The sequence below is a fragment of the Conger conger genome, chromosome 16 (assembly GCF_963514075.1).
Source record: "Conger conger chromosome 16, fConCon1.1, whole genome shotgun sequence".
Classification (NCBI taxonomy): domain Eukaryota; kingdom Metazoa; phylum Chordata; class Actinopteri; order Anguilliformes; family Congridae; genus Conger; species Conger conger.
In genome coordinates this window covers 20,513,243-20,537,881 of record NC_083775.1, presented here as the reverse complement: position 1 = coordinate 20,537,881, position 24,639 = coordinate 20,513,243, and the positions used below count along the sequence as shown (strand labels likewise).

The 24,639-nt window shown below is 45.6% G+C and overlaps 1 protein-coding gene across 2 annotated transcripts in view; it reads left to right on the top strand.

The window, feature by feature from the left end:
- Positions 1-23,974, top strand: part of col5a3a (collagen, type V, alpha 3a) — a 70,250-nt gene extending 46,276 nt beyond the window's left edge. For both annotated transcript variants that reach the window (XM_061224358.1, XM_061224357.1), the window contains 37 exons: positions 575-628; positions 785-838; positions 1,085-1,129; positions 1,464-1,517; positions 3,260-3,304; positions 3,673-3,726; positions 3,924-3,977; positions 4,166-4,219; positions 4,310-4,417; positions 4,863-4,952; positions 5,098-5,151; positions 5,788-5,895; positions 6,295-6,402; positions 6,492-6,545; positions 6,651-6,704; positions 7,783-7,890; positions 8,261-8,314; positions 10,290-10,343; positions 12,208-12,261; positions 12,872-12,925; positions 13,017-13,124; positions 13,868-13,921; positions 14,064-14,117; positions 14,217-14,270; positions 16,031-16,084; positions 16,661-16,768; positions 17,375-17,428; positions 17,787-17,840; positions 17,994-18,101; positions 18,200-18,253; positions 18,486-18,521; positions 18,801-18,854; positions 18,957-19,242; positions 20,160-20,272; positions 20,672-20,740; positions 22,710-22,943; positions 23,436-23,974. In XM_061224358.1, the coding sequence (XP_061080342.1) occupies positions 575-628; positions 785-838; positions 1,085-1,129; positions 1,464-1,517; positions 3,260-3,304; positions 3,673-3,726; positions 3,924-3,977; positions 4,166-4,219; positions 4,310-4,417; positions 4,863-4,952; positions 5,098-5,151; positions 5,788-5,895; positions 6,295-6,402; positions 6,492-6,545; positions 6,651-6,704; positions 7,783-7,890; positions 8,261-8,314; positions 10,290-10,343; positions 12,208-12,261; positions 12,872-12,925; positions 13,017-13,124; positions 13,868-13,921; positions 14,064-14,117; positions 14,217-14,270; positions 16,031-16,084; positions 16,661-16,768; positions 17,375-17,428; positions 17,787-17,840; positions 17,994-18,101; positions 18,200-18,253; positions 18,486-18,521; positions 18,801-18,854; positions 18,957-19,242; positions 20,160-20,272; positions 20,672-20,740; positions 22,710-22,943; positions 23,436-23,582 (2,955 nt within the window). In that variant the 3' untranslated portion in view covers positions 23,583-23,974. The remainder of the gene's footprint in view (positions 1-574; positions 629-784; positions 839-1,084; positions 1,130-1,463; positions 1,518-3,259; positions 3,305-3,672; positions 3,727-3,923; positions 3,978-4,165; positions 4,220-4,309; positions 4,418-4,862; positions 4,953-5,097; positions 5,152-5,787; positions 5,896-6,294; positions 6,403-6,491; positions 6,546-6,650; positions 6,705-7,782; positions 7,891-8,260; positions 8,315-10,289; positions 10,344-12,207; positions 12,262-12,871; positions 12,926-13,016; positions 13,125-13,867; positions 13,922-14,063; positions 14,118-14,216; positions 14,271-16,030; positions 16,085-16,660; positions 16,769-17,374; positions 17,429-17,786; positions 17,841-17,993; positions 18,102-18,199; positions 18,254-18,485; positions 18,522-18,800; positions 18,855-18,956; positions 19,243-20,159; positions 20,273-20,671; positions 20,741-22,709; positions 22,944-23,435) is intronic.
- Positions 23,975-24,639: the final 665 nt, after the last annotated feature.

Below are 24,639 nucleotides of genomic sequence, written 5' to 3'. Positions count from 1 at the left end.
AATAATCAAACAAATCTCATTATGGCATAATTTTTTCTATATCAGCATTATACTGAAAAATGCTATGTGTCTTGGGTTCTGAAAAGCGAAAGTTGAATATCCGCAAAGAATGTTGATTACATAGAAACCGGAAAAGTTTTGCCAAGAAGAGCGCTAATAGATGGATATACTGACTGGGCTGAGCAAGCGAGTTATTCTCGCCATAAGATAAAAGACACTGCATCACTGCATCTGCAACACTGACGGAGGAGCAGCCAGCTGCCAATTAGCAGGCATCTTAAACTGCTTCCAGCTCTATTTATTGATCTGTCAATATGTCGAGCAGTGCAATAAAATGCGTCTTTGACAGTAGAGTAAGATGCCCTTGTTTTTGTTTCATTATGACTGTCCCTCAGGAACAGAAACTCACAGATTATTAGGCGTACTCAAAATGCATTCGCTGAATAAAGTGTTTTTCCAATATGTTATCAATGGACTTATTGTCATTTAGTACTCACATTTTTGCATCAGTGATGATGTCATAAACGTAAACGTGTGTGTGATCATAATGTATGTTTCCCTCTTTTCCCTGAAGGGTAAACTAGGTGTTCCAGGTTTGCCTGGGTATCCAGGACGACAGGGACCAAAGGTACAGAAACACTGATGAAGTACATCATCAGTTAATGTCTAAAGATAGACCATCCATTAATTGAAATGGTCCCCTGGACATATGTTATCGGGATGTTGATTTGATGCTGTACTGATCGTGCGATTCTTCCCTTGCTCTTCATCCCACCCTCTGTAGGGATCTGTGGGATTCCCCGGAGCTGCTGGGGTGGTGGGAGAAAAAGGAAAAAGAGTGAGTGGAGAGAGAGAGAGAGGGTCTGTGTGTGTGTGAGAGAGAGAGAGTATGAGAAAAAGAGGGACTGTGAGAGAAAGAGCGAGAGAGTGAGTGATGAAGCTTTGCATTTGAATTTGGATTTGAGGCTGCTGGTGTGTTATCACCATGGTAACTGTGTGTGTGTGTGTGTGTGTGAGAGAGAGAGAGAGAGAGAGAGAGAGGCAAAATTATCATCATGGTAACTGTGTGTGTGTGTTTCTGCAGGGTCCTGGGGGCCAGCCAGGAGGAGCAGGTCAGCGAGGGCCCACGGTCAGTGAATGGCACACCTCCCTGAACAGTAACACTTACCACCCATAGCCATTAACACAGTCTCACTGTCCCTGAACCATGGGCAGGTATTGATGGAACACTGCATGCATATACAATCAACTCGGAATTTACAGTTGACACCTATATGTAGGTGGGAATTGGCAAAGGTTATTCAGTGTCTGTGTATAAGTGCTTGTTTAAGGCTAGTTCTGAGGTATGTGTACTGTGAATATGAATATTTTGGGTTTTTTGGGGGGCATTTGAGATACTACACTGGTGTTTAGTTGGGTGTTTTAAGGTGTACATAAAACGGTATTTTGGGGTTATTCTGCAGGGTGCACGAGGAGGTAGGGGTGCAAGAGGACCCACTGGAAAACCTGGAGCCAAGGTGAGAAAATAGACTGAATATCCAGACAATTATTAATTTCATCAGGACCATTTACTCACAGAAAACCATCAGGTTAAGAACCTAGAGTGTATTCAGGGGTTCAGGCTTGAGTTTCCTTCAACCAAAAACCAATAAAAATGAACATTTGCTGTGGATCCTCTTCTATGAACAGAAGCTAGCTTACTTAAATGTACAATAGGCAATTTCGGACTCCTAACAGTCAAGAGAGGAATTGCAACAACAAACAACCTCAAACCACAATCTACAGTCTGTGAATGTAACGTGTAATATGAAGCGTTATTATACAGTTCAGTGTTCTCATGCTCTGTTTTGGAAAGCTGACAGTGACAAACACAACAGATCCTGCCGTCTTTTCGTATTGTTCTAATAAGAAAATGTTCACCGAACAGGTGACTTCATGAAATCTTGACTTTGGTGTGCTACACAACACTATTCATAGTTTAAGTCTTTTTGAAGTTTTCACTTTAGTTAACCAACAATATTGTGAGCAAGCAAGTTATTTGGCTATGTAACTAGCTGACTATATAACTAAGAAATGATAGTCTACCACAAACGATGCAACTGTAACTTACAGTTTGAGAGAAATAAAGGTTTAGCGAAACACGAATCATTGAACACGTACAGATAAAAAAGAACGTGTAGCTGCCAAAATTGCGCTCGAGACCATCGATCACTGAAACTCTGTATGCTATTGCTTATCTACAATACCAGTTTGCTATCAGTAACAACAAGCAAATTTGCTATTACTAGCTAATTTACAAATATCCACCAGAAGCACAACACTTGTGCAATCGCTACTATGTTCATATTCATATATTTTATCGTAAGCGGATATAGTGTGAATTTGTCAAGCTAAATATAGCTAACTTGCATGTTGCTACCGATAACAAGCTGGTATTGTTTTATAACTAGATATGTAGTCTTCGCTTGGATAATAAGAAATACTATACAGAGTTTCAGTGATCGCTTGTCTGGAGTGCAATTTGGGCAGCTACATGGAAAATCTGAATGAGCACCTATGCCATTGGCAGTGCTAGTTAGAACCAATTTTCAACCATTGAGCTTGAATTTCTGTACTGCTGTACAATGTTTTGATACAGAGTGACGGCCCGACAAATGTACAGTTTGAAACCAGAATTTAAGGACTATGAGTCAACATGTCAGTGAGCCTTTTTCAATAATATGAAGGGATTTAACAATTGTAACAATGTTTTAACACAAAAATCTTACCTATTGTACCTTTAATGTACAATAATGCTGCTTATGCAAACATATAATTTAACAAACTGCTATTGTCTAGCTACTGTAGCTGCCTTGGTAAAATAGTTATCTGACTTGCCTTGCTAATGGTAGCTAACTTAGCTTTCTTTGCGTTAATTAGTTATGTTACAGGCATAGGATTCTATCTTACTTTCTTGTTTGTTGCATTATATTTATATACATTATATTATATATGAGTTAAATTTTTACATTTAATTGATGGCCAATTATCAACCTTAGAGCTTTAGCATGGTAACTTGGCGTGGCAACTCGCATACAGAACTACTACACAGGTTGTTAACAAACAGCTAATGCTATCTAGTACTAGCTAGCTATGAAGCAGTTAAGCCAGTTTAATCTAATTTGCTCACATATCAAGTATTTGACACTTTTCATGTTCTTACAGTTTGTAAATAGTAGTGAAACAAATTTAAAAAAAACATCTCCTTCTCCCTACCCAGGGTTCTGCAGGACACGACGGACCCCCAGGACCAGGTGGAGATAGGGTAAACCCCCCCGCAGTTATTACGTTTTTATATAATTACAATGAGGAACAGCATGCTGTTAATATGTTTCAGCAGTCATGTTAAAGTGCCATGTTTAAAAAAGTGTGTTCTGAAAACACACATCTACTACAGTCATTGCCCATGATAGAGCTAGATTGGATCAATCACATGATCTCGAGACACACCCATTTTCGACCACTGCAGGATTCCAGCCATACCTTTCATTTGTCTACTCATAGCCATAACCATAGGTGAAGCATACTGTTATTGACGTGTTATGAATGTGTATGACCCTTTTTACAAGTGTTATAGATGTAGTAAATCTGCCTTGTCCAGGTGTGTTTACAGAAACTCTGCTTACATCACAGGGACCTCAAGGACCCCAGGGCCGGAATGGGGAGGGCGGGCCTAAAGGACCAAATGTAAGTGTGACATTAACAGTTTCATGACATTGTACAGCCAATGCGTACTGGTGCCAGTACAAAGGGAATTTACTTCCTGTGTCCAGGCTGGTGGTACTGTGTCAGTTCATATTCTGTATGTGTAATGGTAGCAGTGTTGTGTCATGTCCTCCTATATCTGTAATGATGGTTAAGACCTCCTCTTGCTTGTGTTGCAGGGCCCAGGAGGGAAAGATGGACTGCCGGGTCATCCAGGCCAGCGGGGGGAGCCGGTGAGACTCCATGTTTTTCGCTGGAATTGCTCCAGAACTGTCTGATGTCTGATGTCAATTCAAGATCAGGGGGATGATTTTCACAATAGGCAAAATGTCAATGATGCTCATGCTCATGATCATGCGCTCCCTGAACTCATTCTCCGGGTCCAGTGCTCTATCTTAACTTGCTTTTCTGCTCTCAACAGGGATTCCAAGGAAAGACAGGCCCCCCAGGGCCAACGGGTGTGGTTGGACCTCAGGTAAGTTCCCTCTCACAAAGAAGAATTTGGAAAGATGTCCGCTCCTATTCTGCTTGCGCGGTGTGGTGAGCAGTGTCCCGTGTGCTGCAGGGTAAATCTGGAGAAACCGGTCCAATGGGGGAGAGGGGACACCCTGGGACACCTGGACCTCCTGGCGAGCAGGGGTTACCTGGAGCGGCTGGTAAAGAAGGGGCGAAGGTACAATAATGGCATCATTATGTCTGCCACGGTACTCACAGTGTTGCTGCTGTCATACTACTGTCACACGTAACACATTTGCTGTGCTCACACTAGTGAAATATTTGCCATTAATATTTTCTGTTTTAGTAGCTCCAGTGCATCCATATAAAAGTGAATTCCCTAGTATGCATTTACTTGTTTGTCTCCTGTATTTTTCCATAAAACTCACATCCGAGGACCATGATACTACTCACTGTTATGGTGTTGCCTGTAGTATGTTCAATGTGTTAGTAACACCATACTAACACATGTAGCGGCCACAGTGCAGTAATCACAGTGGAAAGTATGTGGTGATTTATGTGCTTACAGTGATAAGTGTGCAATAATGCATGTGCTCATAGTGATGAGTGTATACTCATGGTCCTGTGTGTGTGTAATTGACATTGGTTCCTCTGGTGTCCAGGGCGACCCTGGTCCTTCAGGGATTCCTGGGAAGAGTGGCCCTGCTGGACTGCGAGGCTTCAGAGGGGGCAGGGGGATCCCCGGCGCCATGGTAACATATCTCCAGTATTTATTTTCTATGAACTGTATTACATTACAATTTATCAGCTCTGAGTCTCATTGTGTGGTTCTGTGACTCAGTGTGGCTGGTTCTGAGACTGAGCGTTAAGGTGTCCTCTGACCTCCTCTCCCTGCAGGGTCCCCCTGGTCTGAAAGGAGGAGAAGGACCCACTGGTTCTCCAGGAGGTGTTGTAAGTATATTATATTATTACAGTGACTTAAGGCTAGTATGTGTTAAAATATATGACCTTGTCTTTTAAACCCTTCTACTTTAAGCGTTAAACGTCACTGGCATGTTCACATTACAACATAAATCTCAATTTGATGTTTGCTGCCAGGGTTCAGGTCTGACAGTATAACGAGCCAAGTTATACTGCAGCTGATGTTCTAGGGGTGATAACAGTAGCAATTAATCTGCTTGGAGTAGGAGTTTGAGCTACTTATCCTGTATGCTGGGATGTGGCACTAGAGATCATTCTGACACTGTGGCTCTGAGGCCACAGTGCTGAAAGGATTGAAGCTTCATCTCTAACGCCTGTGTTAAGAAAATATTATTTTGTGGCCATTTTGTAATTGCTTTTACACTCTTGGAATTAATTTTTAATTGGAGTACATTTTTACTTAATCTCCTACATTACTTGTTGTAAAAAAAATTTTTTTAAAGCCACGAAAGCAAATTAAATGCTGTTCTGAAAAGCTCTAAAAACAGGATTTTGGGCATTTTGGTTTCTATCATGGTGTAAATATCTAGTGCTCTTTGATAAAGTCATTTATATATAATTTTTAAGTTGTCTTCCTCATATGTCTGTCCTGCACTTCCTGTTTAGGGGGCCAATGGTGACAGGGGACCCCCTGGCTCGGCTGGTGCGATTGGACAGCCTGGTCGTCCTGGTAGCTCAGGGCCTCCTGGACCGATGGGAGAGAAAGGGGAGCCGGTAAAATTCCCGTCGCATTCCCAAAGTCCAATGGCCTGATCAGTGTTGGAAAAGCAGGAATCGCAGAGATTCCCAGTTAAATGCCACACACACTGTGACAATTCGCAGAAAAAAGGCTTGACCGTCCTGTCTGGCGATTTAACTGTCTGAAATCCATCCATGTGTGCTGGGTTCTGATCTTAGACCCTGCTGGGTTTGTGCGGGTTCTGATCTCAGACCCTGCTGGGTTTGTGTGGGCTCTGATCTCAGACCCTGCTGTGTTTGTGTGGGTTCTGATCTCACCCTGCTGGGTTTGTGTGGGTTCTGATCCCCAACTCAGCTGGGTCTGTGTGGGTTCTGATCCCAGACCGAGCTGGATGTCTCACTCATATGCTCCTGCTCTCTGTTTCTGTCCCCCAGGGAGAGAAGGGCCCCATTGGACCAGCCGGACATGATGGAGACCAGGGCACGGTGGGATTGCTGGGGGCAGCTGGGCCTCCAGGACCCCCCGGAGAGGATGGAGACAAGGTACTGCCCAAATTGTGTATGTGTGTGAAAGTGTGTTTGTGTGTGAAAGTGTTTGTGTGTGTGCCTCACACCTCTGTGTGTCTCCACAGGGTGAGACTGGAGGACCAGGGCAGAAGGGCAGTAAAGGAGACAAAGGCGAATTTGTGAGTTACACTGTCATTTAACACTGTCATTTTACACCTCTGCACTGTCCCTGGGCAGTGACACCCAGATTAGAGCTAACTCTCCCCATTTTGCATCGCTTCCAGGGACCCTCCGGACCACATGGGAGTCAGGGACCTGTTGGCCAGCCCGGAATACCTGTATGTTTCTCTTGTTCCTGTCCGTACTGTTTGTGTGCTCCGAGAGCACCTCTTTCAAAGATAGCCCGTGAATTCAGGGTGTGCTAATTATGTGTTTCAGGGTGTTGTAATGATATGTAAATTTCAGGGTGTGTTGATCATGAGTGGATTTCATGGTTTTTCAATCGCATTTGCGTTTTTCAAGGTGTGTTAGTGGTATGTGTGTGTGTTTCAGAGTGTGTTATTGGTGTGTCTGTGTGTGTTTCAGATTATGTTAATGGTATGTGTGTTTTGGGGTATGTTAATTGCGGATGTTAATGCCGTATCCGTGTATGAGTGTGTGTGTGTTTCAGGATGTGCTAATGTGTGTGTTTCAGGGCATGTTAATGGTGTGTGTATATTTATGGTGTGTGGTGTGGTGTATGTACATTTTAGGGTTTATTAATGGCGTGTGTATTTTAGGGTGTGTTAATGGTGTGTCATGTATGTATGTTTTATGGTGTGTCAATGTTGTGTGATGCATGTATGTTGGAGGGTGTCTTAATGTTGTGTGTGTTTCAGGGTGTGTTAATGGTGTGTGTGTGTTTTATGGTGTGTTAATGGTGTGTGAGTTTTTTACAGTGTGTTAATGGTGTGTGGTGTATGTATATTTCAGGGTGTGTTAATGTTGTGTGTGTTTCAGGGTGTGTTAATGGTGTGTGTGTTTTATGGTGTGTTAATGGTGTGTGAGTTTTTTACAGTGTGTTAATGGTGTGTGGTGTATGTATATTTCAGGGTGTGTTAATGTTGTGTGTGTTTCAGGGTGTGTTAATGGTGTGTGTGTGTGTTTTACAGTGTGTTAATGGTGTGTGGTGTATGTATGTTTCAGGGTGTGTTAATGGTGTGTGGTGTATGTGTGTTTCAGAGTGTGTTAATGGTGTGTGGTGTATGTGTGTTTTAGGATGTGTTAATGGTGTGTGTATGTTTTATGATGTGTTAATGGTGTGTGTGTGTTTTATGGTGTGTTAATGGTGTGTGGTGTGTGTATGTTTTATGGTGTGTTAATGGTGTGTGAGTTTTTTACAGCGTGTTAATGGTGTGTGGTGTATGTATATTTCAGGGTGTAGACGGGGAGTCTGGGCCACGGGGGCAGCAGGGGATGTATGGCCAGAAGGGGGATGAAGGACTGCGGGGCTTTAAAGGAGCAACTGGCCCCATAGGCCTGCAGGTACGGCAATGCTGACAGTGCCCCTAAAATACACCGTTCTAACATCTGATATTGTCCCGCACCCCAACACCCCCTATTTAATGAATGCAATAAGTGTTAATAAATTACCTATGAGACTGAAGGGCCATACGTTGACGTGTGACTGGGACCTGTGTGTAACTTCTTCTGGTGTATAACTGTTTCCTGTGTGTAACTGTTTCCTGTGTGTAACTGCTTCCTGTGTGTGACTGCTTCCTGTGTGCGACTGCTTCCTGTGTGTAACTGCTTCCTGTGTGTGACTGCTTCCTGCGTGCGACTGCTTCCTGTGTGTAACTGCTTCCTGGTGTGTAACTGCTTCCTGTGTGTAAATGCTTCCTGTGTATGGTTGCAGGGCATGCCAGGACCTCCAGGAGAGAAGGGAGAAAGTGGGCACACTGGACTCATGGTGAGCCTCATATTTCACTTTTCCCAAAGGTTATTAAACACACAGATATCATAGGCTATATTATATAATATGTCTATAGTTTAGATTTAGCAGATGGTCTTGCAGTACAATTACAATTTACAATTTGCTATTAGCAAACTCTCTTTCCCAGAGCGACTTACAAAGTAGTGCAGCATGAGCAGTGAAAGTTCAATGTTTAATGAGCGTTTAATGTGAAAATGTGCACAGGCATCATGCTCTTGGTGACATGGCATTATCTTTGTGCTTTCAAAATAAATCTGAATTACAGTCCCCTCCAAATGTATTGGAACAGCAAGGTGAATTCCTTTGTTTTTGCTATACACTGAAGACAGCTTGAGGTCAAAAGATGTTCATGAGATGACAGATCTGAATGTCAGCTTTTATTTCCTGGTATGTTTATCTAGATTTGTTAAACAACTTAGAACATATCACTTTGTATCAGACCACCCACTTTTTAGGTGAGCAAAAGTATTGGAACATGTGACTGACAGGTGTTTTTTATTGGCCAGATGTGTCCTCTTAGACTGATTGGTTAAACAATAAATAGTTCTGAATGTCTACTCTTGGTCTTAGCCTTGGGTTTTGCCTGTGAAGACTGCATTTGTGTTAGAAAAGATAAACCAACATGAAGACAAGAGAGCTGTCATTGGGAGAAAAGCAAGCCATTTTGAAGCTTAGAAAAGATCTTTGGGGGTGGCTTATACAAAAACTTGGAATGTCATGAAAAAGAAAGAAACCGCTGGCATACTGAGAAACAGACATCAAACAGATTGACCAAAGAAAACAACAACAACATTGTGAGAGCTGTGAAGAAAAACCCCAAAACATCAGTCAGTGACATCACAAACAATCTCCACAAGACAGGGGTGAAGGTATCTCAATCAACCATTCGAAGAAGACTTAGAGAACAGCAATATAGAAGCTATACCACAAGATGAAAACCACTCATCAGTAGTAAGATCGGATAGAGAGATTACAATTTGCAAAGAAATACAGAGATGAGATACAAACGTTCTGGAACAAAGTTTTATGGACTGATCAGGCCAAGATTAACTACCAAATTAATGGAAAGGCCAAAGCGTGGAGAAATAATTGTATACAGCCATTTAATTGTTTCCTGCTATTACTACCACAGTTAAGTAAAACTGTGCATTAAACAAAATGGGGTAATTTTTTCCATTACCACTGAAAATGTAGTTTCCCTTCTGTTGTCATAGAAACATTGCAAAAATTATGCTTCATGAAAATGAATTTAGTGATTAAGTACAGCGCAGTTTCTATGGATGACTGGAAGCTGTGGCAACTCTGCTTATTATTAACCGGAACAAATTAAGAAAAAGAGGACAGAAGGAAAGTAGGAGGCGATGTCTGGTTAGTCTATAATGATATCTCTGTTAAATCTATCATCGCTTTTCCTCTAATCTGGCCTGTACGTGTGTGGAATGGTAATTAGAGATCCAGGGAATGTCAATACATGCTTACAAATTCAATTGCAGAGAATCAAAACTTGGCCGAAGGCAGAAGAGATTGAATTGCAGTACACACACCCCCACTGTGCCGCCATAATGCAAAGGGGTGTAGCACGCTGTCGGTCGCAGACCGCAGACACGGGGGGGGGGGGGAGGGGGGTGCGGTGAGCGGTTGGTGTTAATAAGACTGTGACCAGATTGGACCCACTCAAAATGCTGTCAGCCAAGAACCAATTCCAGACAAGACGTTCCTTGCTTCAGTCATTGGCGGCAAGATTAGATAGAATGTGACCCTCTGGAGTGTGCGAGTGAGTCAGCTTTCATTATAACTCAGAGGCAGACAAACAAAAATATGCAGGCCAACAGTCTCCATGGTAATCAGACAGATGGCCGGAATAATAATTTCATAGGCGCAGGCCTGTTTGTGTGTGTGTGTGTGTGTGTGTGTGCCAGAAGATGTAGTAAATTTGTGTTTCTCTTTCCAGGGTCCACCAGGTCAGCATGGCCCCAGGGGTCCCCAGGGGCCCATCGGCGGAGAGGTGGGTGCCTGCGTCTGTCTGTCAACGTCTGTCAGTCCATCCCTCAGTTTTATTTTAACCATAACTCAGAGCTGCGTTGGAATACAGGGGGGCACATCACAAAGCTGGATTACAGAGTTAGCTGGATAAGATGACAACAGGACTAGCTGGTTTTACTTTGGAAGGGTGAACTTATCCAGCTAACTCACAGGATGGGATAAGCATATGCACATAGCTCACTAAACAGCCAAACAGCTGTCCTCTAGCCCTCCTGTTTCCTTTCATTCCCTCTTCTTTTCTTCTTTTGTCTTCTCTGACGCTTCCTCTCTTTCATCTCATCCCCTTCACTGTCTTTCAACCTGTCAGTTTTTTTAGTCCTTCTCCCCTCGCCTGCCCCCCCCCCCCCTTCTCATCTTCTCCCTTTCAATTTAATACACTATCTTGGCTTAGAGTGGGAAAACTCTCTGCTGCCAAAAGCATATATCAGATACAGCAAACAAATAATGAATTATTACATATATATATTGCCGCTAATCAATGATGCAGTTCATATTCTGCATGGGAAATGTGTAGAGACAACTGTTATCTGTCAAGATCTGTTATTTCATTACTGAGCGGTCATAAAGCCTGTTCTCGTGATTTATAAAATGTAGCACAGTGCAGTGCAATCACAGAGCTGTACTACAGAGGGAAAGGAGACATGGTTTGCTAACAGTGTGAAAACTAGAATCTCCGGTCACCTCGAAGGCCATACAAATCTCAGTGCACTGTTCATACCTGATGGCGGCACGGATGGTGCAGTGGGTAGCACTGCCGCCTCACAGCAAGGAGGTCCTGGGTTCGAATCCCCGTCGGCCGGGGCCTCTCTGTGTGGAGTTTGCATGTTCTCCCCGTGTCTGCGTGGGTTTCCTCTGGGTACTCCGGTTTCCTCCCACAGTCCAAAGACATGCACGTTAGGCTGATTGGAGAGTCTAAATTGCCCGTAGGTATGAGTGTGTGAGTGAATGGTGTGTGTACCCTGCGATAGACTGGCGACCTGTCCAGGGTGTATTCCTGCCTTTCGCCCAATGTATGCTGGGATAGGCTCCAGCCCCCCCGCGACCCTGATCAGGATAAGCGGGTTCAGATAATGGATGGATGGATGGATGTTCATACCTGGGTCAAATACATAATTGTTTTGGATTCAAATACTTTTCTCTGCTTTACTGAACTTATCTGGTGTATGGGAACCTATGAAATAACTCTCTCAAAAAGTGCAAACCCTACCTTCTGGTCCACTTAGTTGGCTCAATTGTACCAGGCAAAATCAGCAAGCACAAAAAATATGGTCTGGCACCATTGTTTGGCGATTCTTTTCTCAATCTGCTGGTACTTGAGTGTACAAGCCACCTTTCACCACAGTGCATTGACACATTTACAAAACTTTGTCAGACAGCACCACACAAAGCCAAAAATAAACAATTATGTTTCCTTGTGTAATTAGTGGCGCTAATCTTACTGGGATCTCTTCCAGTTCAGTGCAGTTAGACAGTTAAGCCCCTCCACATGGAGAAGGTATAATTATCTGTCCTCTAGTGTTTATTCAGCAAGAAGTAGATTACCCGATAATACTGTTGACAATATATACTGTAAAATGCAGAGTCGTGATTAGCAATCTCTAAATTAGCGATGGTGTGTGGCAGCATGCCGTTTCTTGTCAAAACAAAAAGCTAAGACAATCAGCATAATTAGACAATGAAACTCTGAATAAATAGCTAACGCTGGCTAAGGCTCAATTGTGAGTGGCATCACTGCAGTATGATTACCCAGAGGCGTTAAAAAGCCTGCAATGCTTCTCTACACAGAGAGCAACTAATGAGGTGTGTCTCTGCTTCTGTTTCTGTAGGGACCACAAGGAATGCCCGGTGGAGTCGGTCAGCCTGGACCGGTGGGGGAGAAGGTAAGTCCACTGCAATGTGCTGGAGCCCAGCCCTGATCACACTGGGCTGGGTTTGGTACACCATTTGTGGTGGTGTATATGGAGGTTACTGGGTGCTGTGGGTAGAGGTTATTGGGCACTGTGGGTGGATGTTATTGGGTGGTGTGGGTGGATGTTATTGGGCACTGTGGGTGGAGGTTATTGGGTGGTGTGGGTGGAGGTTACTGGGTGGTGTGGGTGGAGGTTACTGGGTGCTGTGGGTGGATGTTACTGGGCAGTGTGTGGATGTTACTGGTGCTGTGTGTGGATGTTATTGGGTGGTGTGGGTGGATGTTACTGGGTACTGTGGTTGACTGTGTGTGGATGTTACTGGGTACCATGGTTGACTGTGTGTGGATGTCACTGGGTACCGTGGTTGACTGTGTGTGAATGTTACTGGGTACCGTGGTTGACTGTGTGTGAATTTTACTGGGTACCGTGGTTAACTGTGTGTGGATGTTACTGGGTACCATGGTTGACTGTGTGTGGATGTCACTGGGTACCGTGGTTGACTGTGTGTGGATGTTACTGGGCAGTGTGTGTGGATGTCACTGGGTACCCTGGTTGACTATGTGTGACTCTTCTCTTCCAGGGGGAGGATGGCGAGGCCGGCAGCCCGGGACAGGTTGGAGAGGCCGGCCCCTCGGTGAGCTCATCTCTCTCCCCTCCCTCATGCCTCATCGTGGTGCCCGCTCCGTGGGATGGCTGAAACTCACGGCTGGTCTCCTGTGTTTTAGGGTGAGAAAGGAGAGCTGGGCGAGAAGGGTGACTCGGGGCTCCCTGGAGCGGCCGGGCCCCCCGGAGCTAAGGGACCTGCTGGGGAGGACGGTGCCAAAGGCAACCCAGTGAGTCACAGCAAGAGATCCGCATCCTCTGTTTCTCTCCTAGCCTCTCTTTCAGTGCTGTTCTGCTGCCTCTCCTTATTCTCCCTACTCCCTCTATTTTGCTCTCCATCTGTAAATTATGGAGTATAGTGACCTGTGTGTGTGTGCGTGTGCGTACGCGCATACATGTGTGTGTTTATGGGGGTATGTGTGTGTGTGCCTGTGTGTATGTGTGTGTGTGTGTGGTCTGTGTGTATATCTCCCATCAAGACCACTCCTGTGGCAGGATCAGCTGCGAGTTCTCTAAGTCACCTTCAGCTGCGAGTCCCTTTATGCACAATGCATACAAACAGTACCACTGAGCAGCAGGGCTACACTCTCAGAATAATAATGTCATTTATTCATTCATTCATTTTTATTCATATTCCAGTTGACAGGGACATTAGACACACTGAACTGTACTGTAATCACAGCCAAATGACAATGCAGTAAAGCTAATAAAACCAACAACCAACCAATTTTCCTGACATTTCTGATAACAAAAGGGACACGACAAGGAAGGAAGACGCACTGTGTACTGTGCAGTGGTGCTGAAGTGACTGGAAGCTCTCACTGATTTAAACTGAAAAAGACGAGTTAATCTTCCCCGAATACGCTCTCTCTCTCTCTATCAAACCCTCTTGTGCTTTTTCTTTATCCGTTTCTCTCACTCTGTCAATCTCTCTCACTCTCTCTATAATTTCTGTTTTTCCATCCCCCCTCAGGGACCCATCGGGTTTCCGGGAGACCCTGGACCCCCAGGAGAGGCCGGTATGAATGTGAGTATGATAAAAGAAACTGTGATTTACACTGTACACCTCCCCACTGCACTGTTTTACACTTCATTTATACTCTGCAGTCTGCACCTTTTACACTGTACGCCTCACCTCTGTGCTGTTTTACACTTTGTGGTTATTTTAGGGAGTAGATGGGGGACCAGGAGAGAAAGGAGATGCTGGTGACCCTGGAAAATCAGTAAGTGTGTTTCTACGGTGATGTACTGTACAACACTGCTGGAAGTGCTGTGTCAGTTTCCACAGAGATGATTAATGCTATCTGTGCTGTACTTTGCAGGGGCCACCAGGGGCCTCAGGCGAGCCAGGCCCCCCAGGGGCCCCAGGAAGGAGGGTGAGTTTTGCTGAAACATTAATTACCTATTTACTCACTCATTGAACTGTAACATAACATATCCACACTAGCAGTACATAATTAGTCTCCATGGAAAACATGCCAAGGCTTGTTATCTGTAAAATAATAACATCATAGTTTTTGTATCACAAACATTTAATCGCTGTGTTCTACAGCTTTGGAGCTGTGTCATATCAGTTTGCTGGGAAACCTAGTACTTTTGTGTTCACAGGGTGAGCCCAATATTCACCCAAGCTTTCCCCATTATCTAATGTGCAAACTTCTCAAGCTGCTCAGAATTCCAACAGAAAACCAACTAGTTTATTTAGAAAAACGTTAGCCTTGGTAGCCTTGCTTTATTCGCTTGACTAATTTATGAAGCTAGGCAACTATCAGGGTGCTTGTACAATTAAACAATTGTTAGCTAACACTCTAGCTACCTGCTTAGTGCTATGTGGAATGATGCAGCAAGCAAATGTTGTTAACCAGCTTGTTTATGTTCTATATTTCTCTCACTATTGTTGATAAAAGGGCGGCCTGTAGCGTAGTAGTTAAGGTACATGACTGGGACCCTCAAGGTCAGTGGTTCAATCCCCGGCCCTTAACCCTGCATTGCTCCAGGGGAGGATTGTCTCCTGCTTAGTCTAATCAACTGTACGTTGTTCTGGATAAGAGCATCTGCCAAATGCCATTAATATAATGTAATGTAATATTTCTTCATGAACTAGCTAATGTTAGCTTATATGCTTCTTGTTTCCAAAAAAGGTCAAACTAAAATTGATATCTAGTCATCTAGCAGTTTTGCATTTGCTCAGTAACGAGTTAGCAAGTATGCTTAGTGCTTCTAGGATCAATTCCTTCCTTGCTGAAATGGCTCGCTAGAAGTATACAGATAGCTTGCTGCTAATGGTTTCCCAAAATTAAACTATTAATTTCACATGCAAAATAGCTGAAAAATATATGAATATTCATAAAAGGGTTGTATAGGATGAATCTGTTTCTGAACATTTTCCATATGAATAAATTCTCTTTAAAAAATTATTTTGTATTTATTTTTAAAATGAAAAATTGGGGAGCTGTTAAAACTGAGAGAAACTTAAGTCCCGGAGGCCTGCAGGGTCGATCGTTCTTTAGTGCTAAAGTCATTGATTGGCTAAAGAGTTTACAAACCTTGTTTCCAAGGCCATATGGAAATGAACCATGTGGACACTGCAGCCCAGCAGGCCTTGAGTTTGACACCCCTGGTTTAGAGGTGCATTCATTTACACTGGCTCAGTCAGAGGCATGCTTGTCCCCCCCCCCCCCCCCCCCAGGGCCGGTTCTTATGATGAACCTATTTCCTTTCATCTTGCTTTGGTCTTCGGTCTCCAGTTTTCTCATTTGCACAAATAACTAACTGGCAGACTACCATCCCTGTGACACTGTGTGTACAGTATCTAGGGAAGGCAAGTATCAGATGGATCACTCTATCAGATTGTTAGCGTATTCGTCTGCAACTGTTTTAGAATGGATTCACAAGCTCTCACTATTGTTGATAAATGGTGAGAACGGACAATTTATGTCTACACACATACTGAATTCTGCCATAACAAATGTGCACTGGTGATTTATCATGCACAGCTATACAGTACATGGATTTGATCATTAAATTCTGACATAACCCATCTACCATTTGCGATAAGCTAGAGGGGACATAATATATATCTAATAAATCTCTCTTTCTTTCTCTCTTTCTATCTCTCACTCCTGAACCCCCCCAGGGACATCTTGGGGCTGCAGGAAAAGAAGGGAAGGCAGGTGCCAAAGGAGCAAAGGTGAGTTGGGGTTTGGGGTGGGTTGGGGCAGGTTTAGAGTGGAGTTAGAGCAGAGGTTTAGGGTGGAGTTGGGGCAGAGGTTTAGAGTGGAGTTGGGGCAGAGGTTTAGGGTGGAGTTGGGGCAGGTTTAGAGTGGAGTTAGAGCAGAGGTTTAGAGCGGAGTTAGAGCAGAGGTTTAGGGTGGAGTTGGGGCAGGTTTAGGGTGGAGTTGGGGCAGGTGTAGAGTGGAGTTGGAGCAGAGGTTTAGGGTGGAGTTGGGGCAGAGGTTTAGGGTGAAGTTGGTGCAGGTTTAGAGTGGAGTTGGGACAGGTTTAGAGTGGAGTTGGGGCAGAGGTTTAGGGTGGGGTTGGGGCAGAGGTTTAGGGTGGAGTTGGGCCAAGTTTAGAGCGGAGTTAGGACAGGTTTAGAGTGCAGTTGGGGCAGGTTTAGAGTGGAGTTGGGGCAGGTTTAAGGTGGAGTTGGGGCAGGTTTAAGGTGGAGTTGGAGCAGAGGTTTATGGTGGAGTTGGGGCAGGTTTAGGGGTCCATGAGGTAGAGTCATGCCACTCATGCTGTCCTTCCTCCTCCCCTGCTATAGGGGGCATCAGGGACAGAGGGGCTGATTGGGAAGACAGGGCCAGTGGGACCCCAGGGGCACCCAGGCAAGGCTGGCCCCCAGGGACTGCGTGGAATTCCTGGACCTGCAGTAAGTCTCTCTCTCTCTCTCTCACACACACACACACACACACACACACACTCTCACACACACACACACACACACACACACACACACACTCACATACTCACACACACACACACACACACACACACATTCACACACACACACACTCATACACACACACACTCGCACACACACACACACACTCACATACTCACACACACTCACACACACACACACACACTCACACACACACACACACACACACACACTCACACACACACACTCACACACACTCACACACACACACACACACACACACATTCACACACACACACACTCACACACACACACACTCACACACACACACACACACTCGCACACACACACACACACACACACTCACATACTCACACACACTCACACACACACACACACACACACACGCACACTCACACACACACACACACACACACTCACACACACACACACACACACACACACACACACACACACACACTCACACACACACACTCATTCCACTTAATTAAAATTTGAGGAGAAATGTTGATTTATCCAGGCCGGTGTTATTCTCAGTCCACCTGAAAACATCCATCTCTGTCTCATTTCCAGGGAGAACAAGGCTTGAACGGCCCCCCAGGACAGACTGGACCTCCAGGACCCATGGTGAGTCCCCCACCCCCCGTCTCTCCCTCCACATCCCACAAAAATAGTAATGAGCCATTTTTTGAGCTGTCAAACACTGACTTTAACAAATCAAAAGTCCTGCCTCTCCATACAAACACACAATGATTGGACAGTTGAATCAGTCACTCGTAGGCATGTTGTAAACGCACAGGCTCACAGTATCCTGACTGTGTTCCAGACACTGGCTCTCAAGCACATTGACACAGGCAGACCACACAGACGGTGCAGTGAGGACAGTATCTGGTTTGGTACCAGTCTCTGTATAGCCTGTACTTAAACAGTGAGAGCATGTGACCCTCCCCAGTCCTCATGTGCGACCTTTGTGTGATCCTTGCAGGGACCTCCAGGTCTGCCGGGACTGAAAGGGGACCCCGGTCGGAAGGGAGACAAGGTCAGTCACACCTTTATGCCTAACCCATTGAACTACTTTTACCTCACACCCCAAGCATGCCTTGGAAATGTCTCTCTCTCAATCTCTTGTGCACTATCTCTCTCCCTGCCTCTCTCTCTCTCTCTCTCTCTCTCTCTCTCTCTCTCTCTCCAGGGTCATGGTGGTTTGATTGGTCTGATCGGCCCCCCAGGGGAGATGGGTGAGAAGGGTGACAGGGGCCTGCCAGGGAACCAGGGCCTGCAGGGGCCCAAAGGCGATGAGGTAGGAGCACTCCCACATCGTACTGTACACTAATGAGCTGAACCAAGGAATTTATAGTAGTAGCCCCGGTTTATACACTGCTTGTTTCTGTGTTTCAGGGTTTAGGTGGTCTTGCTGGTCCCAATGGTCCTCCTGGACCTACAGGTCTATCTGTGAGTGTTGTGAGCCCTACTCTTTCCACTCATCCCCACCTGTACCTTCCCCCACCTCCACCCAACCCTCTCCACCTTTTCCAGATTGTGCCAGCTGTTTTGGATTTCTGTATTAGTCATTGCACAATTAAAAATGCAAAAAATGTAATACATGGCAAAATTATGAGAAGACAATGTGTTTAACAATCATGTTCCCCTCTCTCTTCCTCTTCCCCTCTTCTCTCCATCTCAGGGTATGGTTGGCCAAAAAGGATCAAAAGGGAACCAGGTGGGTGGAGGCATCTTCCTTTGTGGGTTTTTGAGGTTTATGTACTGTATGTATGGGTGACTGAGTGATGTTTGTGTAGATGCAGGTGACTGAGTGATGTTTGTGTAGATTTGGGTCACTAAGTGAGGTTTGTATAGATGTGAGAGACTGAGTGAGGTTTGTATAGATGTGGATCACTGAGTGAGGTTTGTGCAGATGTGGGTGACTGAGTGAGGTTTGTGTAGATGTGGGTGGTGGGTGTTTGTATAGATTCTGACAGTATTCTGCTCCTTTTTTAAGGGGCCCATTGGCCCACGAGGAGACACAGGACCTGCCGGCCCCCCAGGACCTCCGGTGAGTCTCCCAATGCCTCTCTCTCTCTCTCTCTCTCTCTCTCTTTTTTGCTGTTTTGCATTCCCTAACGTCTCTTTTCCGCTCCCTCGCTCTGGGCCACAGGGTCCTTCCGCCTCAGCAATGGAGCCGCTCCCTCTGCCGCAGGGACGGAGGAAAAGGCGAAGGCACTCCCAGGTGGACGGGGCTGGCGTGGAGGAGGAGGAGCAGGAGGATGAGTATCTGCAGGGGGACCAGGCTCTGGAAGATCCCGAGGGGATGGAGGAGGTGTTCGCCTCCCTCACCTCCATGAAGACGGAGGTGGAAGTCATGAGGAAGCCGATGGGGACCTACGAGAGCCCCGCCCGCACCTGCAAGGAGCTCCTCATGTGTCATCCGGACTACAAAGACGGTCAGAAGCCAGACACACAGCAGTAGATTATCGCCACAGAGAACAGAGCGACAGGAGATTCAGCTTCCCTTAAATTGAAGTCACCCTGCAAGTCTCCATCGATCTCATAACTTTGAGTTTCTTTGGCAGGGCAGATTGTTTTACTGCACGGATTGTACTACCAGGCAGCAGAAGTGTAGCAAGAACTGTAGGACACACCGATGATTTTCCTTTGGGAAGCGTATGCATTTCTAAACATTTAATTATGGCAAATAAACAAACTGAACAGTTAGCCAATTACCACCCAAGTGGGAATGGACCCAGTCCCTTTTAAGTTCCAAGCCCAGTTGCCTAGATATAATCCTGCCATGCTTAGCTAATAAGCCCCTATCAATCTAAAGGTGTTTCACTGACAATTGAATATGCTTCACTCTTTCCCCATTTTACTGTAAAACCCAGAAGATATACTGGTCATATTGGCTACTAAAGTTAAATGTCAATTTGCTGCACATTGCCTGGCAATGGCTGCAGAAAATTCCCGATGCCAAGCAACATATAATCCAATTCTCACTAAAAAATACTGGGATTGATGGAGACTTTATTTTATGCGGGTTGTGATGGAAGTGGCCATAAAAAGTGTATGGGAAATCTAAAAAGATTGCTGTCTTGTTCCATCTATGTTATTGATATTGCACTAGACCTAGTACCATGCATATCACCATAGACATTGCATGATCATTATCAGATACCAAATATATTTATATAATACCATAATATCTCTGTTCATCCCCAACGTTAAAATAACTATTGAAGAAAACAACACTTTATTCAGATAGATTTATTCAGATTCTTTATTATGACTTCATACCTGTTGTCCGCTAGATATTTGAATTTCATTGTTGATATGATCATATTCATAAAATGTCTCCATTATGCAGGCGAGTATTGGATCGACCCAAACCAGGGCTGTCACAGAGACTCTTTCAAGGTCTTCTGCAACTTCACCGCTGAAGGAGATACCTGCCTCTTCCCTGACAAAAGGATTGAATCAGTGAGTGATCACAAACTACACACCTGAACACATTGCTCTCTCTCATAACCTCTTACCTGAACACATCAGTCTCACTGATCACCTCTTATACACCTGAACACATCAGTCTCACTGATCACCTGTTATACACCTGAACACATCAGTCTCACTGATCACCTGTCATACACCTCAACACATCAGTCTCACTGATCACCTCTTATACACCTGAACACATCAGTCTCACTGATCAGCTGTTATACACCTGAACACATCAGTCTCACTGATCACCTGTTATACACCTGAACACATCAGTCTCACTGATCACCTCTTATACACCTGAACACATCAGTCTCACTGATCTCCTCTTATACACCTGAACACATCAGTCTCAGTCATGCTCTTTCTGTCTCTATAATGCAGGTGAAACTGGCAGCCTGGAACCGAGAGAAGCCAGGCACCTGGTACAGCAAGTACCGCAAAGGCAAACAGGTAGAGTATATCACTGCATATATATAACAGAAGTATAAGTATAACAGAAACCTTTTTGGTACACTGTGCATGTATACATCAGTATAGGGTCTGGGTTTTCAACAGTCCCTGGGGGTCCATGAATGTACTGTATGGGGACCCTGGCCCGACTTGTTCCAAAATTATTTTTTAATATAACTTCTGATGGGGATCCCTTGGATACCTTTGAGGCTGGGTGGTGGTTCCTGAATCTAGAAAGGTTGAAAAGCCCCTGGTATATGAGGTCAGGGCATTTTGATAGAGATGTGCAGCAGGTCAGGGTTGCGTTGTGATCAATACTTAAAATGCTCTATTATGCATAGACTGAGCCGTGTGCTGAGGTTCTGAGCCGTGTGCTGAGGTTCTGAGCCGTGTACTGATGTTCTGAGCCATGGCTGATGTTCTGAGAGGTGTGCTGAGGTTCTGAGCCATGAGCTGATGTTCTGAGCCGTGTGCTGATGTTCTGAGCCATGGGCTGAGGTTCTGAGCCGTGTGCTGATGTTCTGAGCCATGGGCTGAGGTTCTGAGCTGTGTGCTGATGTTCTGAGCCATGGGCTGAGGTTCTGAGCCGTGTGCTGATGTTCTGAGCCGTGGGCTGAGGTTCTGAGCTGTGTGCTGATGTTCTGAGCCGTGTGCTGAGGTTCTGAGCCGTGTGCTGAGGTTCTGAGCAGTGTGCTGAGGTTCTGAGCCGTGTGCTGAGGTTCTGAGCAGTGTGCTGAGGTTCTGAGCCGTGTGCTGATGTTCTGAGCCATGTGCTGAGGTTCTGAGCCGTGTGCTGATGTTCTGAGCCGTGTGCTGATGTTCTGAGCCGTGGGCTGAGGTTCTGAGCCGTGTGCTGAGGTTCTGAGCCGTGTGCTGATGTCCTGAGCGGTGTGATGATGTTCTGAGCCGTGTGCTGATGTTCTGAGCCGTGTGCTGAAGTTCTGAGCCGTGTGCTGAGGTTCTGCGCCGTGTGCTGATGTTCTGAGCCGTGGGCTGAGGTTCTGAGCCGTGTGCTGAGGTTCTGAGCCATGTGCTGAGGTTCTGAGCCGTGTGCTGATGTTCTGAGCCGTGTGCTGATGTTATGAGCCGTGTGCTGAGGTTCTGAGCCGTGTGCTGATGTTATGAGCCATGTGCTGAGGTTCTGAGCCGTGTGCTGAGGTTCTGAGCCATGGGCTGAGGTTCTGAGCCGTGTGCTGAGGTTCTGAGCCGTGTGCTGAGGTTCTGAGCCGTGTGCTGATGTTCTGAGCCGTGTGCTGAGGTTCTGAGCCATGTGCTGATGTTCTGAGCCGTGTGCTGATGTTCTGAGCCGTGTGCTGAGGTTCTGAGCCGTGTGCTGAGGTTCTGAGCAGTGTGCTGAGGTTCTGAGCCGTGTGCTGATGTTCTGAGCCATGTGCTGAGGTTCTGAGCCGTGTGCTGATGTTCTGAGCCGTGTGCTGATGTTCTGAGCCGTGGGCTGAGGTTCTGAGCCGTGTGCTGAGGTTCTGAGCCGTGTGCTGATGTCCTGAGCGGTGTGATGATGTTCTGAGCCGTGTGCTGATGTTCTGAGCCGTGTGCTGAAGTTCTGAGCCGTGTGCTGAGGTTCTGCGCCGTGTGCTGATGTTCTGAGCCGTGGGCTGAGGTTCTGAGCCGTGTGCTGAGGTTCTGAGCCGTGTGCTGAGGTTCTGAGCCGTGTGCTGATGTTCTGAGCCGTGTGCTGATGTTATGAGCCGTGTGCTGAGGTTCTGAGCCGTGTGCTGATGTTATGAGCCATGTGCTGAGGTTCTGAGCCGTGTGCTGAGGTTCTGAGCCATGGGCTGAGGTTCTGAGCCGTGTGCTGAGGTTCTGAGCCGTGTGCTGAGGTTCTGAGCCGTGTGCTGATGTTCTGAGCCGTGTGCTGAGGTTCTGAGCCATGTGCTGAGGTTCTGAGCCGTGTGCTGATGTTCTGAGCCGTGTGCTGAGGTTCTGAGCCATGTGCTCTCTCCCGGTTCAGTTCTCCTACGTGGACGCAGACGGGAAACCCGTAGCAGTGGTGCAGCTGACCTTCCTGAAGCTCCTGAGCGCCATGGGGACGCAGACCTTCACCTACTCCTGCCAGAACTCGGCCGGGTGGTACAACAGCGCCACCCGCAGCCACCAGCACGCCCTGCGCCTGAAGGGCAGCAACGACGAGGAGCTGTCGCAGGCCAAGACCCCCTTCCTACAGGCCCTGTACGACGGCTGCCAGGTGGGCCCCCCTACACACACAGCCAAAATAAGGCCACTGTAATGCATAATAATGTGTATTTGTCCATCACTTTTATAGGCACGCATCATGTATAAATGACGTTTGGGAAAACATTCAGTTTTATAGGATAAAAGTATCTCACCAATTGCATTTTAGTTTCAATTTGTCAAATAAAGCCTTTTACTCATATTTTTCCCATATGAGTGATTTGCTTGGTTACCAAGGCAAGTAGCAAAATAACTACATACTCACACTACACACAGTCAGACAGCATGGTAAGCTCATTTAAAAGAATGACCTCTATCATACAGCTACAACTGCAATATTAGAAGTCACCAATAAACCTGTTGCACCCAGAAATTGCGATTGTCAGGTGTAGTCAGATAGACCAGCGAGTACATGGGCAGACTGACACGCAGTAAGATAGGCGTCAGGCAGAGAGACGGCTCGACCGGCACTGACTGAACGCGGGACCCGCCTCTGTCTCCACAGTCTCGGAAGGGCCAGGAGCGGACGGTCCTGGAGGTGGACTCCCCCAGAGCTGACGTGCTCCCCATCGTAGACGTGGCCGTCACAGACTTCGGAAACAGCAATCAGAAATTTGGCTTCCAGGTCGGCCCCGTCTGTTTCAACGGTTAACGTCCAGCAGGGAGACATCTGCACATCCTTTTTTTGCAACAAAAAAAAAATGACTCATCATTTTGCCACAAGCAATATTTATATGTATTTTTTTGAATCTGTGGTGGGTTTGTGGTATTTTTAATGACTTTTGAACATCCAGTGGGAAACAAGGTCCCATGACTAATTGAACTGCGGCAATTGGAGGATGCCAGCCAGAAAGAAGAGGAATATTTTGCAAAGGGAAATATTCAGATAGACAAACATTTCATTTCTGTTTAGTGCCATGTTTTAATTACTTCCCTTCTCCCTGGTCACACATAGATTATCAGGTGAAATATATTAGACTAAACAAGCACAGCTCCAGACAGACACAGTTTGCCACTCCCAGGTGTGGGAGGAGTCAGCGTGTCACCAGTTTCTCGCCTGTAGGAGAAGGATTCTTCGCCATTGTGGGAGATGAATAGAGATTCTGTTCACCCTTTGACCACAACTTAACCAAAACAGGACAGAGCAGGAAAGGGTTCAGTCAAGAACCTGCAAGTTTCTGTAGGTGCTTTACATGATGTTCCACGGAACGCTTCCACGTTCCCTTTTAGCAATATTAAATGTATTTTTCATACCTTAATCATGCCGGGTTTGGAAACTGATAGTTTTCTGTGGAACATTCGAAATCCCTTTTAAAGAGTCATCATGTTCTACTGTAAGAGGTTTTCTACTTTATCAGGTGTACCAAAATACCAAGAGGGAAGAGCATAGATTATGTTTTACCAAATATGGGCCCCAGTATTTTATGAAAATATAGTAATTTTGTTTGCAAAATGCATCAAATATATTTATTCTGTTACCTCATAATATTGGTCCTCTTGAACATTATCTTAAATGTGTTTTGTTTTTTTTAACAGAGAAACATAAGACAATAAATTGCACAGTATTTAAGAATATTGTGGCATACAGGTTTGTGGTTACTCTCTGGTCCTTTGAACAGTCCGTGTCATGTGACCTGCTGTTGAGAGCCATCAGACCCTTTTGCGCCAGCCTTCAGATGAGCTTGTGAGCTTGTTGTGGGTGTGGCCAG